This window comes from Ailuropoda melanoleuca, chromosome 6 (genome assembly GCF_002007445.2).
Source record: "Ailuropoda melanoleuca isolate Jingjing chromosome 6, ASM200744v2, whole genome shotgun sequence".
NCBI classification, from domain to species: Eukaryota; Metazoa; Chordata; class Mammalia; order Carnivora; family Ursidae; genus Ailuropoda; species Ailuropoda melanoleuca.
The window spans coordinates 113,323,078-113,337,993 of record NC_048223.1 but is presented as its reverse complement, the minus strand read 5'-3'; the positions used below and the strand labels follow the sequence as shown (position 1 = coordinate 113,337,993).

The 14,916-nt window shown below is 34.6% G+C and overlaps 1 protein-coding gene across 2 annotated transcripts in view; it reads right to left on the bottom strand.

Annotated features, from left to right (window-relative positions):
* Positions 1-14,916, bottom strand: part of NHLRC2 (NHL repeat containing 2) — a 68,926-nt gene that overhangs the window by 35,839 nt on the left and 18,171 nt on the right. For both annotated transcript variants that reach the window (XM_019805749.2, XM_002913566.4), the window contains exons 3-4: positions 10,345-10,800; positions 7,855-7,976 (exon numbers count right to left, since the gene is read on the bottom strand). In XM_019805749.2, the coding sequence (XP_019661308.1) occupies positions 7,855-7,976; positions 10,345-10,800 (578 nt within the window). The remainder of the gene's footprint in view (positions 1-7,854; positions 7,977-10,344; positions 10,801-14,916) is intronic.

Sequence of the window (14,916 nt, the reverse complement as noted above, 5' to 3'; positions counted from 1 at the left end):
AACGTCATCTTAACTATAAAATATGTTAAAAGAAAGTGAAATTTGAAATTTCAAAGCAAAATCTAGAAAGATGCATGTTTCTTACAATTAAATGTATGTATTTCAATTATGCTTGACTAGTAATTGACAAATATAGAGCTTAATATGTGCTAGGCACTGATCCAAGAATCATCCATCCATCCATCCATCCATCCATCCATCCATCCATCCTCGTAATCACCTAGGACTGTGATTCTGATTTATACTGAGGAAACGGAGGCACAGATCATAAAGCAGCTTTCCCAAGATCCCACAGCTAGTAAGTCAAAAGATCTGGGATTTAAACCTGAGTGGTTCTAGCTCTATTACATTATACTGCCTCCACCTTATAAACTGAACTAATGAAGTCTACTGAAAAAAGATGCTTTGGTTTCATCTCCTGAGATCCTTCCCCCAATATTTTAGCATGAAAATTATCAAACGAACATAAAAGTCGAAAGAATTTTGCAGCAAACATCCATACACCTATTACCTCATATCAACATTTCATTTACTTGCTTTATCACATATCTTACTGAGCTATCAATCCCTCAATCCATTTGCACTTTTGGATGCATTTCAAAATAAACTGTAAACATCAGTACACTGACTCTAAATACCTCAGCATGTTTATAATTAACAAGAGTTCCATATTATTTCAGTTCCCTTTTCTTTTTTGGAGCCAAAACTTACAATGAAATGCACATACCTTAAGTGTACCATTCAATGAATTCCCATAAATGCATTAATCTGTGTAGCCTCAACTTACATAAAGATATCAATGTTATCTTCACTCTAAGTAAGTCCCCGTAAGCCTCCTTCCAATCACTCCTACCCCCAGAGGCAAACAGTATTGTTTTTCCATCATAGATCAATTGTATATCTCTTCCAGGATTTCAGATGAACTGAATCAAACAGTATGGACTTGTGTGTGTGAGGCTTCTTTCACTTAACAGGTTTCTGAGATTGATTCATATATAAGTAAGTTTGTTCCTTTTACTGCCGAGCAGTATTCCATGATAGGAACATACCACAGTTTACTTATTTTCCTACTGATGGATACCTGGACTACTTCCAGTTTGGGGCCTTCAAATAGAGTTGCTCTCAATATTCTTGTATAAGTCTTTTGGTGAAGGTATATTTTACTTCTCTTGTGTACATACCCAGGATATAACTGCCGTCTTACAGGGCAGGTATTGGATTAGTTTGATTTAAAAAAAAAAAAAAAGCTGCCAGGTTTTTTTTCACAGTAGTCTATCATTTCTGTACACCCTCCAATAACGTATGCAAGTTCCAATTGCTCCACGTCCTTGCCTTGCCAACCTATGGGGTTGTCATTCATTCATTCACTTTTGGTCAGTCTTTTTAATTTTAACCATTATAGTGGATGTATTTCATTATGGTTTCACTTTGCATTTCCTTTTTGACCTGTGACGTTGATTACCTTATGGGTTTGTGGTCATTCTCACATCTTTTGAAAAAGGTCAGTTCAAATCTTTGCCCATTTTTTATTTGTAGGAGACTTTATATTTCATGGATCTTAGTCCCTTCAGATATATTTTGTAAACTTTTGTGACTAATTTCTGACAGCCTGTAGCTTGTCTTCATTTTCTTAACAGTAAATTTAATAAGTTTTAAATTATGATAAATTCAAATTTATCATTTTTTTCTTTTATGATTGTTTCTGTGTCCTGTCTTTGAGAAACCTTTGCCTACCTGCAAGTCACAAAGATTCTCAAGTTTTCTTCTAAAAAGTTTATGGTTTTAACACTACATTTAGGTCTGATGCATATTGAATTGATGTTTTTAATATGATGTGTGAGGTAGGGGTCACGTTTCTTTTTTTTTCCCCATGAGTATCTAGTTGTTCAAGCATGATATGCAGAAATGACTTTCCTTTCTCCCTTGATTACTTTGATGCTTTCTGAAAAATCAAATAACTGTGTAGGTATGAGGTCATTCCTAGACATTCCATTCTTTTTTATTGAAGTACACATCTATCCTTATAAAAGTATCACACTGGGGCGCCTGGGTGGCACAGCGGTTAAGCGTCTGCCTTCAGCTCAGGGCGTGATCCCAGCGTTCTGGGATCGAGCCCCACATCGGGCTCCTCTGCTGTGAGCCTGCTTCTTCCTCTCCCACTCCCCCTGCTTGTGTTCCCTCTCTCGCTGGCTGTCTCTGTCTCTGTCAAATAAAAAAAAAAAAAAAAAGTATCACACTGTTTTGACTAGAGTAGCATTATAGTTAAGTCTTTAAATCACACAGTGTGTCTTTTAATGTTGTTTTTCCAAGACTGTTTTAGGTATAATAAATCCTTTGTTTTGCAACCTCCATGTAAAAATATCGGAATCTGCTTGTCAATATCTTTAAAACAAAACAAAACAAAAAAGCCAGATAGAATTTTGATTGAGATTGCACTGAATCCACAGATCAATCTGGAGAGACTGGATATCTTAATATTGAGCCTTCCAATTCAATTACTGGATTAATTTTTCTCAACAATGTTATATATATTCTCTGTATTTTTTATTACTGCAAATAAAATTTTAAAAATTCCAACCTAATTGACTATTACTAGTATATAAAAATACTGCTGCTCTTTTTATACTGACATTGTATTCTTCAACCTTCCTAAATTCACTTATTCAAGTAGTTTTTCTCAAAGATTTCTTAGAATTTTCTATGTTCATGACATGCAATTGGCAAAAAGAGATAGTTTTTCTTTTTCAGCCTGTATGCCTTTTCTCTTTCTTGCCTTATTACAATGGCTAGTACTTCCAGTATAATATTTAACAGGTGTGGTGAAAGTGGGGATTCTTGCCTTGTTCCCAATCTTGGAGGAAAAGCATTCAATATTTTGCATTAAGCATAGCTATAAGCTTCTTGTAGATGCCCTTTGAGGATGTTCACTTCCATTTCAAGTTTACTAATTTTATCATAACTAGAAAAACATTTAAAAACATTTAATACCTAATCTAGCAAAGCAATCATATGGTTATTATCTTTTATTCTGTTACTATGGTGAATTACATTGATTTAATTCAGCAATATCCTCTTGCATTATTTCTAGTGGCTGTTCTATAATATCCTGAAATTGTAAAGAATATTTATCAATGTAACCTTATTTGTATTTTTCCTGAACCCAATCTGCAAAAATGCAATAGGCAGCTAGGGATGGGCCCTTGAAATACATCTTGATTTAAGAAATGTATCAAAGACTTGTTATGATAATTCCTCTTGCAAAAAGCCACAGGTCCAGGTGATGTTACAGGGGAGTTTTAATGAATATTCAAAAAGCATTAATTCCTATGTTAGACAAATTATTCCAAAAAAAGGAAAAAGAGTGAAAACTAATTAGCTCATTTTTTTTTAAAAGATTTTATTATTTATTTATTCGACAGAGATAGAGACAGCCAGCAAGAGAGGGAACACAAGCAGGGGGAGTGGGAGAGGAAGAAGCAGGCTCATAGCAGAGGAGCCTGATGTGGGGCTCGATCCCATAACGCCAGGATCACGCCCTGAGCCAAAGGCAGACGCTTAACTGCTGTGCCACCCAGGCGCCCCTTAATTAGCTCATTTGATGAAGTTGGTGTGACCTTGATTCCAAAATCAGGTGAGAACAGTATAAGAAAACAAGAGCCATTTAATTTATGAACATGAATTTTAAAATATTTAATTTGGGATAATCAAATCCAACTTGACTTTTAAAAAAAAATTCATGATTAGGTAAGATTTATCCCAGGAGTAAAAAATGACTGAACATCAAAAATCTATTAATTCATTACATCAAGGCACGAAGGGCAAAAAACTATATAATTATTTCAATAAATGTAGAAAATGCATTTAATAAAATTGTATAATGAAATAATTCTTAGTAACTAGGAATAGAAAGTTTAACCTCATGAATAATTTTATTTCCCAAAGTTATGAAAAATATTAAACTTCTGGAGAAAATTTACTGCCTTTAAGATTATAAGCATGACAAGATATCCACTATTATTGCTAATGTTTAAAGGCATTTGAAGTTCTTGCCAACAATGTAATAAAAGAAAACAAGATGTGTAAAAATAAGGGAAAAGATAAAACTCCCATTTGTTTTTGTAGACAATAAAATTATTTATATGAGAAACAAACAGGATTTTACAGGAATGGATGGGCTAATCTTAAAATTCATATGGAATTGCAAGGGACTCAGAACAGTCACAACAATGTTGATAAAGAAGAAAGTGAGAGGACTCCTATTTCCTGATTTCAAAATTTATTAAAAGTTACAGCTATCAAAACAGTGTCGTATAGGCATAAGAACTGGATGAAACAGACTTGAAAGTCAATGGAATACACCTCAAAGCCCAGAAATAAACCCATGCATGTATGAATAACTATTTTCTACAAGGTTGCCAAGACAACTCAACGGAGAAAAAACAGTCTCTTCAATACACAATTCTGGGATAACCGGATAACCACATTCAAAAGAATGAAGTTGGACCCCTACTTCACATCATATAAAAAAATAAATTCAAAATGGAGCAAAGACTGAACTGTAAGAGCCATAACTATCAAACTCTCAGAAGAAAACACAGGAGTAAATCTTCATGATCTTTCATTTGGCAATGTAATCTTACATATGACACCAAAAGCATAAGCAATGAAAGAAAAAAATTGGAAATCATCAAGATTTAAAACTCTCTACATGAAAAGATAGGATTAAGAAAGTGAAAAAGACAACTCACAGAATGTGAGAAAGTATTTGAAAAATGACATATACAAATAAGGGATTTTTATCTAGAATATATAAAGAAATCTTATAACTCAATAATAAGAAATGCAACCAAGTTAAAAAACAGGTGAAGAATCTGAACAGACACTTCTCAAAGGAAGATATACAAGCGGACCATAAGGATGGGAACAGATGCTTGACATCTTTACTCATTAGGGAAATTATTATCAAAACCACAGTGAGAGGCCAAGTCACACCTAGTAGGAGGGCTAGAACTTAAAAAATGGAGAATAACAAATAATGGTAAAGATATGGAGAAAATGGAACCCACAAATATTGCAGGTGAAATGTAAAATGGTACCACCACTGTGAAAAAGTTTAGCAGTTTCTTAAGAAGTTAAACATAATATATAAAACATATAACATATAAAACATATAACTTAGGTATCTACCCAAGAGAAATGAAAACAAAATTTTTACACAAAATTTTTACATGCATTTGTAACAACACAAAATTTTACATGTATTTGTAACAACCAAAAATTGGAAACATACTAAATGTCCATCAATTGGTACAAAAAATGTGGTATATCTATACAATGGAATGCTATTCAGCAATACAAAAGAATAAACTGATATGCCACATCATAGAAAACTTCAAAAACATTGCTCAGAATAAAAGACACAAACAGCCATATATTATATGATTCTATTTCTATGAAATGTTCAAAAAAGGTAAATTTATAGACAAAAAGTTGATTAGGGCTGGGCCTGAAAATAGGGATTAATTATAATTGGGCATGAGGGTTCTTACAGGGGACTGAAAACGTCCCATAAACAATTTATGGTTATGGTTGTACAACTTGTTAAATTTCCTAAAAATTCTTGAATTACATACTTGAAATGAGTGCTATGTAAAACATATTACAGTAAAGTTGTTAGAAAAACACACACAAACATTACATTTTACAAGGTCACATACAAATAGAAAGATTGGCATTAAACGTGCCAGAATGGCTGCCTCCAGTTGTGTTTACGTAGGGGAACAGCAGAGGGAACGAGAGGGGGGTTAAAAGGAATTTATAAATACTAAAGAAATTATTCTAAACAAGAGTCAGGTCTGCATGAAACAATGATGTTTTTGAAATATGAACATATGATCAATCCTCTCCAAATGAGGTCTTAAACAAAAGTAAACTACAATAAATATTTTTATATATTTAAAAAGAGAAGAAGAAATAATAATTCCACCTCACTTCCTTTTTTTGTAGACACTAAACTAAGTCATATAATTTAAAAATAAGTTCATGTAACCTAAATTTTTATGATTATGCTACTTAAAAAGTATTTGAAATGCAGTGAATACTCTAATTATAATTATAATTATAAATTATAAATTATAAATTATAATTATAAATTATAAATTATAATTATAATTTTCAATTATTATAGAAGCATACAACCCTGAAAAGACAATGATAAAGAAACACTGACCTTTAAGGACTTGGTAACAACAGAAAAGCATTTTTTCCCAAAGTGGGAAATCATGACATACCATAAAATCATTAGTCCTACAAAAAGTTCTGCCTAAAAAAAGCTTTTTCATCAAATAAATTTAGAAATACTGCACACATATCCCCCATTAATGTATTCACAATATATTAACATATTAAAGTCTCTAAGAACACAGTCTCTAAGACTTTTAAAGAATAAATCTGCTTTAATTAGTAAATCCACAAAATCCTTGCCTCATATAACACGTTTTCATAGTAAGAGGAATACACACTTTAGAAAACATTTCACTACATATTATTTGTTCAAAAACTCATTCAACAAGTATCTACTGAACACCTATTATGGGCCAGCCCCTGTTCTAGGTGCTTAAGATTTCAGCAGTAAAAACAAATTTTGTGACCTCATGGTATTACAAGTTTTATACATGTTTTTTTTTTCTATTATATTACATGATAATATTGCCAAATGGGCACAAATATCAATACAGAGAAAAAGTGAGAAAAGCAAGGAAGTATCTGAAACAATGTGTTTTGGGAGGATGGGTTAGATGAACTTAATTATTTTCTAAATAGACAGCAACTTCAAGGCCAACGGATTATAGCCAAAATATTCATTAATATGAAATGTTTAAAATAACTAAGTACTTCTACAATGGGATACTACGCAGTCATATCATTCATGTGACTAATATGGAAAACAAATTTAAAAGAACTGCAGAAGATTATGTATGTACAATATGATTTCATTTGCTTAAAAAAGTATTCTCCAGAGACAGTCTTTTAAATATAAATTTATTTGTATACGAGTAGAAAATTACTGAAAAGACAAAAATTTTAACAATGGTTGGTTACCTCTGGGGAGCTAGAACAGATGGTATGAGCCTTTTTTACCTTTATGTATTAATTCATGTTTAATAAATAAGATCATATATAACTTTTATAATGAGGTAAAACAAGGGGCGTCTGGGTGGCTCAGTTGGTTAAGTGTCTGCCTTTGGCTCAGGTCCTGATCTCAGCGTTGGGGATGGAGTCCTGCATGGGCTGCCTGCTCAGCGGGGAGTCTGCTTGTCCCTTTCCCTCTGCTTCCTCCCCCCGCTCATGCTCTGTGTCTCTCTCTCTCAAATAAATAAAATCTTTAAAAAATAGTTTAAAAAAATGAGGTAAAACAAATTTTAAGATTGACTGGTAAGTATTTCCAGGCAAAGCATTTGAGCTGAAGGGAGGTGGGAGTGGTATGATTTTTTTTTTTTTTCCCCTAGATTTGAGAAAATTTAACTGAGAAAAGAACAAAAGCATCACTCTGTAAACAGTGGTTAGGAAAATACCACAAAATGAGGAGCTTTGGGGGTGACTAGGCAGTTTGAAACAAAGGATAAAAAAAAGACTTGATTGATAGGTTTGTCTTCTGTAACAACTACAGGCTGACACACAGAAAAAAAAGATACCTAAGAATAAAACTAAAGCAGTTACCTCTGAAAAAAGCTGAATAAGAAGGATTTGAAGTGTTTAAGTATCACCCTCTCATTCCAAATATTTAATGTAGCAAGTAAATACCATTTTTTTCTGATTAGAAGTACTAAAACTTTACTTAAAATTGAAAATTACCTTTCTCACAAGGTGGTTTTCAGTATCTGCCACGTATATGATATTATTCCTTATGGCTACACCCTGTGGTGAATTGAAAGTTGACTCTGAAAATACTCCATCTTTTCTTCCAGGGTTGGGTCCTAAAAGACAAGAGCACCACAAAACAATTTTTTTCCACTTAAAAAGTTATCTCAAAGTAAACCCCCCCCAAAATATCTTTTTCCTTTCTTTTTATTGTAACTATAGGGAAAATGGATGTTAGCTGAACTTGCTGTGGTAATCATTTTACAACATGTAAATCAAACCAAAATAAATAAATAAAATTTGTATTTAAAGCTGGGATTTTAATATAAACAGCATAATACTTTCACCTAAAAACTATTTCCCAAGATACGTTTTTCTCAAGAGTAAGTTTTGCTAATGACAGAGCTTACGGGATAATGGCTACTTTAGTAGCATGTATCAGAAGAGAATATTTTTTTTTAATTTATTTATTCGACAGAGATAGAGACAGCCAGCGAGAGAGGGAACACAAGCAGGGGGAGAGGGAGAGGAAGAAGCAGGTTCATAGCAGAGGAGCCTGACGTGGGGCTCGATCCCACAACGCCGGGATCATGCCCTGAGCCGAAGGCAGACGCTTAACCGCTGTGCCACCCAGGCACCCCAGAAGAGAATATATTTTTAAAATTATTTTAATTATCTATTACTTAGACTAGAAAGAATTAAAAATAATTTTAATCCTTTCACATCTAGATGAATGATTTTTAAAAATTTTGGAAGATATACTCCTTTGATAATACATTAAAAATTATGAACTCTTTCCTTAGAAAAATATATATGCCCATAAGATGTCACAAACAATTTCAAGGGGTTCCTAGATCCTGAGGACCATTCAAGCATTTCTTAATAGTCTACGTACCCCAGGTTAAGAAACCTTCATATTTACTATTTCGCTTTGCCACAAAGTTCTATAATATCCTATAAACACTTGGAGAGACAGAGTGATTCTGGTCTAACGGCCTACTTCTCAGCTTCTCTAATACATGAAGAGTTTCAAGGGTGGAGAGTACACAACATAAAAACATGTAACTGTTATTTCTGTGACCAGACAACAAATCATTCAAAGCCTCTAAGCACTCCCAAACTATGCTTTGCAGAACTCTGCTGTCTCAGATGTTAGCAAGAGAAGTAGTATAACATAGTGCTAGGAACATGAACTCAAGAATCCAAGTGACTTAGTTTAAGCTCTACCTCTTCCTAGCTGATGAGCTAAACAAGTTCTTTATATCTCAGTTTCTCTTCTGTAAAATGGAACTAGTAATATACCTAACTCATAGCACTGTGAGGACTAAATTAATACAAGTAAAGTGCTTAGAATAATGCCAGGCATATATATGTTTGTTATTATTACTATTATTAATAATACTATTATTGTTGTTAATGGGCGTCCCCTGTGGGAAAAAAGGGGAGTATCATGGCCCCTTTAGATTGGAAAACATTGTATAGTACCACCTCTCTTGAATATTCATGAGGTACATAAACAGAGTAAAATATGAGGAGTACAGTGACACCACTACCAACAAATGTCTCTTAAATACATCTAACCAGTATTTCCTAATTGTATCTCATCATAGTATTCTTTTTAAAAATTATTGTAGATTAACTTTTAATTTATCATGAGATAACATTATTCCTAAAAACACATTAGGGGAAGGTAGCTTGCTGCTGGTTTTTCTGTTTAACAAAGGAAAATATGCATTTACACTATTTTGAAAATTATACAATTAAAAACCTCTTACCATTTAAATCAACCTACTACAACAGATAATTTTTAAGCAACAATTCTCATAACTGCCTGTCATCAACCCAAACATCAAGCTGCTGAAACAAAAGAAACATGAAACATATACTCTAACAAAAACAAAAAAGAAGAAATGTGAAAAATTCAAGGGCTAGGGGAACAACATCTAGGCATCCTAAGAATAGCACCAGGGCTTAAGAATAAGACTAGTTCATTTGCATTAGGAATGCAGCTACCCCTACTTTATGTACTAATGCTGCATATGTTACTAAAGCAGGATTGAGAAGAGATGTGACTTTGAATATTATGTTACCAGATGTCAATTCAGCCTGAGTAAGCAGGATTAATACGAATGTACTTAACAGATTTTATTAACTATGTAGATGTCAATAAGAGCCTGTTTTAAGATCTAAAACCAAGGTGATAGGGGCGCCTGGGTGGCACAGCAGTTAAGCGTCTGCCTTCGGCTCAGGGCGTGATCCCGGTTATGGGATCGAGCCCCACATCAGGCTCCTCTACTATGAGCCTGCTTCTTCCTCTCCCACTCCCCCTGCTTGTGTTCCCTCTCTCGCTGGCTGTCTCTATCTCTGTCAAATAAATAAATAAAATCTTTAAAAAAAAATAAATAAAAAAAATAAAACCAAGGTGATAAATTTCAATTTTTACTGTAAACTATATTACGTATCATAATTAGAAGCAAACTTTACCTCCAATGCTGTACTGAATTTGTCCATTCTTCCAGACGACCAAAATTCTATGATGTCCAGTGTCTGCTATTACCAATCTATTAGAAACATGGTCTACTGTTACTTTGCCAGGAAACAGCAATGGTGAAAGTGGCAAAGAATCTTTATAGAGTTTTACTTCAATTTTATTATCTCGGATCTGTCCCCTGTCTTTATAATACTTTAAAGCTATGGAAGTATATAAAAATAATTTATCTTTGTGTCCCTCTCCAATCAAAGAAAATAACATATTTCCACGGGGTCCAAGTATGACCAGAGTTGGCCAGCAGGAAACTTCTAGTTCTTGCCAAAGACTGGCATCTGCATCATTAACCACAGGGTGGGTGATGTTGTATCGAAGAACAGCGCTCTTAATGTTATCCAGGACTTTTTCATTTGGAAACTTAGCCGAGTGAACACCAACAATCAGAAGACCATCTAAATGGGAAAAATTATAAGTTAAACATTAGGAAGTATTAAAGTTTGAATGTCACCATCCACACATTAGGTTATGGGTCATTAATAAACAGTTCAAATTTTGTGGGTTTTTTTTTTAAAGACAGAACTAAAACAGTGTTTTCAACCACATTTAAACACATGTATAAAAAATGAACATTTTAAATCTAATGACAATCTTGATAACCACATAAAAATACATATGATCAAAATCATGTAGCTATTTCAGGACTGAACCTCTTTGTGTCCTTTATCTAGACAAATTTTTAAAAAACACGGGGCGCCTGGGTGGCACAGCGGTTAAGCGTCTGCCTTCGGCTCAGGGCGTGATCCCGGCGTTATGGGATCGAGCCCCACGTCAGGCTCCTCAGCTATGAGCCCTTCTTCCTCTCCCACTCTCCCTGCTTGTGTTCCCTCTCTCGCTGGCTGTCTCTATCTCTGTCTAATAAATAAATTAAAAAAAAAAATTTTTTTTAAAAAAATAAATAAATAAAAAACACATTAATTTCTTTACAAAGATATTGAAATACTGTTTTTCCCCCCACCACTTATAAGCCCCTTTGAAGTGATTATGACCGCTTTTTGCTAATATTTATTGTCATATTATCCTCTTAGAATTTTTCTGGCCTACCTACATTATAGATTAACAGAACAAATATAAGCAAGATATTTCTGTAATATAAGGTTTTTGATTTATTTAAAATTTGTATTACATGGTTCTTAAAACAAGCCTTAATTGTAGATAGCAGAGCTGCTAAAAACTAAGAACAACATATTTCTTTTACCTAATCAACATAGTATGTCAAAAAGAGATATAGGGAAAAAAAGTAAAAAGTGCTTGGCTAGATCAGAGAAAGAACTCAATACTGACTACCAAGGTAAGAGAGGTAATAAGGGCTACGTAAATTACAATTTCCCAACACACTCATCAAAAACTATGCACATCAGCATGAAGAAAAAAAAAACCCAACACAAATTAGGGGGTATAATTTCCTCATAGCCCATCCTCCCATTTGCAACTATTAACTCCCAACAAAACACACACATCACACACATACACATACAGCCCCCCTGCCTAAGGACCCGGAAAAGTATACAAAAGCAGGTACATAGTTAGCAAGGGGTCAAAACTTGGAGAAGCCAACCCTGAAGGGGAGTTTTCAGTTCTTTTCTTCTTCATGGCTTTGCACTGAGGGTGGGCACCAGTCTGGAAGCAATGCAGGTGGTGAAAACAATGGAAACCCCTTCCTGACCCAAGGAGCCAGGGAGACTGGAGGGTGTGGGGGAAACCCCAAGGGGAAGAGAGCTGGAGAAGGGGACTCCCCATTTCTGAGTATGAACACTCACAAGTCTTGGCTTAACTCCTAAACTATACATGTGTGAGGCAGGCCTACAAAAGTACAGCCAAGGCTTAAAGAAGCGAGAACTGAATTGCTGAGCTGATGAAAGAAGAGCAGAGCTGAGAGAAGATGAGACAGAACTTAGATTCCAAAGCAACAAAGCTGAATGCCTTTGAAAACAAATGACAGATATCAGTACCAAATAAAGCAACAGTATGAATTAGTAGACAAAGACTTCAACTATATCTATGCTCCATGAGGTAAAGAAAAACACGCTTGAAATGAATGAAAAGACAGGAAATACAAACAGCAATAGAAACTATAAAAAAGAACTAAATGAAAATTTTAGAACTCAAAAATACTATATTTAAAATAAATTCACTGGATAAGCTCAATGGTAAAAAAGAGATGACAGAAAAAAGAGTCAATAACCTAAAAATAGCTCAATTGAAATTATCCAATATAAGAAACACAAAGAAAGAAGGCTGGAAAACAAAAATGAAAGAACCTCAGGGACCTGTGGAACAGTTTAAATGATCTAATATCCGTATGTAGATTTGGAATCACAGAAGAAGAGGACGAAAAGATTGGGCAGAAAAAATATCTGAATACAAAAACATCCAAAATTCGACTAAAGATATAAATTTACAGAATTCAAGAAATTCCAGAATTCAAGAAATTCATTCCAAATAGGATAAATTAAAAGAAAATCATGTTAAGACTTATCATAAACTGAAAACCAAAGATTAAAAACCAAACCCCATAAACATTTTGAAAGAAGACACACAGAAAAATGACACGGTGATCAGTGGTTGCTTAGGCACTGGGAAGAAGGGTGGTGGGGAGGAGTGGGAAGGATTATACGCTTAAAATATATGCAGTTTATTGGACGTCAATTATGCAAAAATAAAGTTTTTCCAAAAAAAAAAAAATCATTAGCTCTGGGGTCATACAACCTGTAATCAAATTCTGGCTTTACCATTTGCTGAGTTACTTTGGGCATGTTACTTAACCTCTCTGGGCATCAGTTTTCTTATTTGTAAAACCGGGAAAATAACAGTAACTGCCTCAAAGGTCAGTTTTGAGGATTAAAAGAGATAATCTGTATAAGGCATTTAGCATAGTACCTAGTATACTGTAAAAGCTCAATTAATATTTACTATCATTTTTTAAAGTTGTAAGTACAAAGATAACCAATAAAAGAAAAATACAACTTTTTCTAACTAAAGCAATTAGTAAAATAAAATAGCAAATACATCACATGAAGAAACACAATGAACAAAAGCTAATACATTAATGATTATGCATAATAATCATAAGAAATATGAATGGGCTTAACTCATCTATTGAAAGAAAAAAATTTGGATACATTCTGTGTATGAGAAATACAACTAAAACAAGTTAACCAGAAAAGTTAAAAATAAAGGGGTAGGCAAATGTGCACCAGGCAAACGAAAGCAGTACAAGGTCATGATCCTAATATTAGACAAGGTAGATTTCATGCCCCAAAGCAATAAACATGACAAACATTTTAATGTAAAAAGTATTCATGATAAGGATAAAATAATAATAGGATAAAACAGTATGAATATCCATGTACCAAGTAATAAAAGAAGCAACTTAATAAAGCAGAAACATACCACTTTCAGTGTGAACCAGATCAAGCAGACACAAGATACAGAAAGCCTAATTAACATAATCAGTGAGGTAGATACTGATACATATCAAACTGTACTGTGATAATACACTTTCCTCTGAAGTATACACAGAGTATTTATAAATACTGATCACACAAAGAAAGCATTCTAAAGAACACACTCTAACCACAATACAATAAAACTGGATATTAATAATGAAACAAAAGGCCCTTTTTTTAAAGTAGCCTCCATGCCCAATGTAGAGCCCAACAAGGGGCTTGAACTCATGACCAACCCTTGAGATCAAGACCTGAGCTGAAATCAAGAGTCAGATACTCGGGGTGCCTGGGTGGCTCAGTCGTTGGGCGTCTGCCTTTGGCTCAGGGCGTGATCCCGGCATTATGGGATCGAGCCCCACATCAGGCGCCTCTGCTGGGAGCCTGCTTCTTCCTCTCCCACTCCCCCTGCTTGTGTTCCCTCTCTCGCTGGCTGTCTCTTTCTGTTAAATAAATAAATAAAATCTTAAAAGAAAAAAAGAGTCAGATACTCAACTGAGTTACACAGGCACCCCAAAAGGCCTTTTGTTTAGGAAAAACACACTATTTCTGTGTGTTTCTCCTTTCCTCTCACAATATGACCACACTCAAAACACTCTTGACACCAGAAATGTGGGGTTTTTTCCCCCCACATTAGGCAATTGTCTGTGACACTGAGTGAGTGGGCGTCCTATTATTCAATTCTGATATGAACCAGAATTAGCAAAGATGACATAGGTTAAGGGCTCAATCCCACAAGATGGGGCCCTGCCAGTTTAGATGCCAATCACAAGTAACAGGTCCCCAGGTTATTCTCAACTTCTGTTGGACCTGTCTACAAATGAGATTCCTTTGACTCTTCCCTTGGATTCAGTTATTTGCTAGAACAGCTCACAAAACCCAAGGCAACAGTTATGTTTATCAGTTTATTATAAAAAGATATGACAGGGGTGAGCACCTGGGTGGCTCAGTTAAGCCTTCGGCTCGCGGTGTGATCCTAGCGTTCTGGGATCGAGCCCAGCATCAGGCTCCTTGCTGGGAGCCTTGCTGGGAGCCTGCTTCTTCCTCTCCCACTCCCCCTGCTGT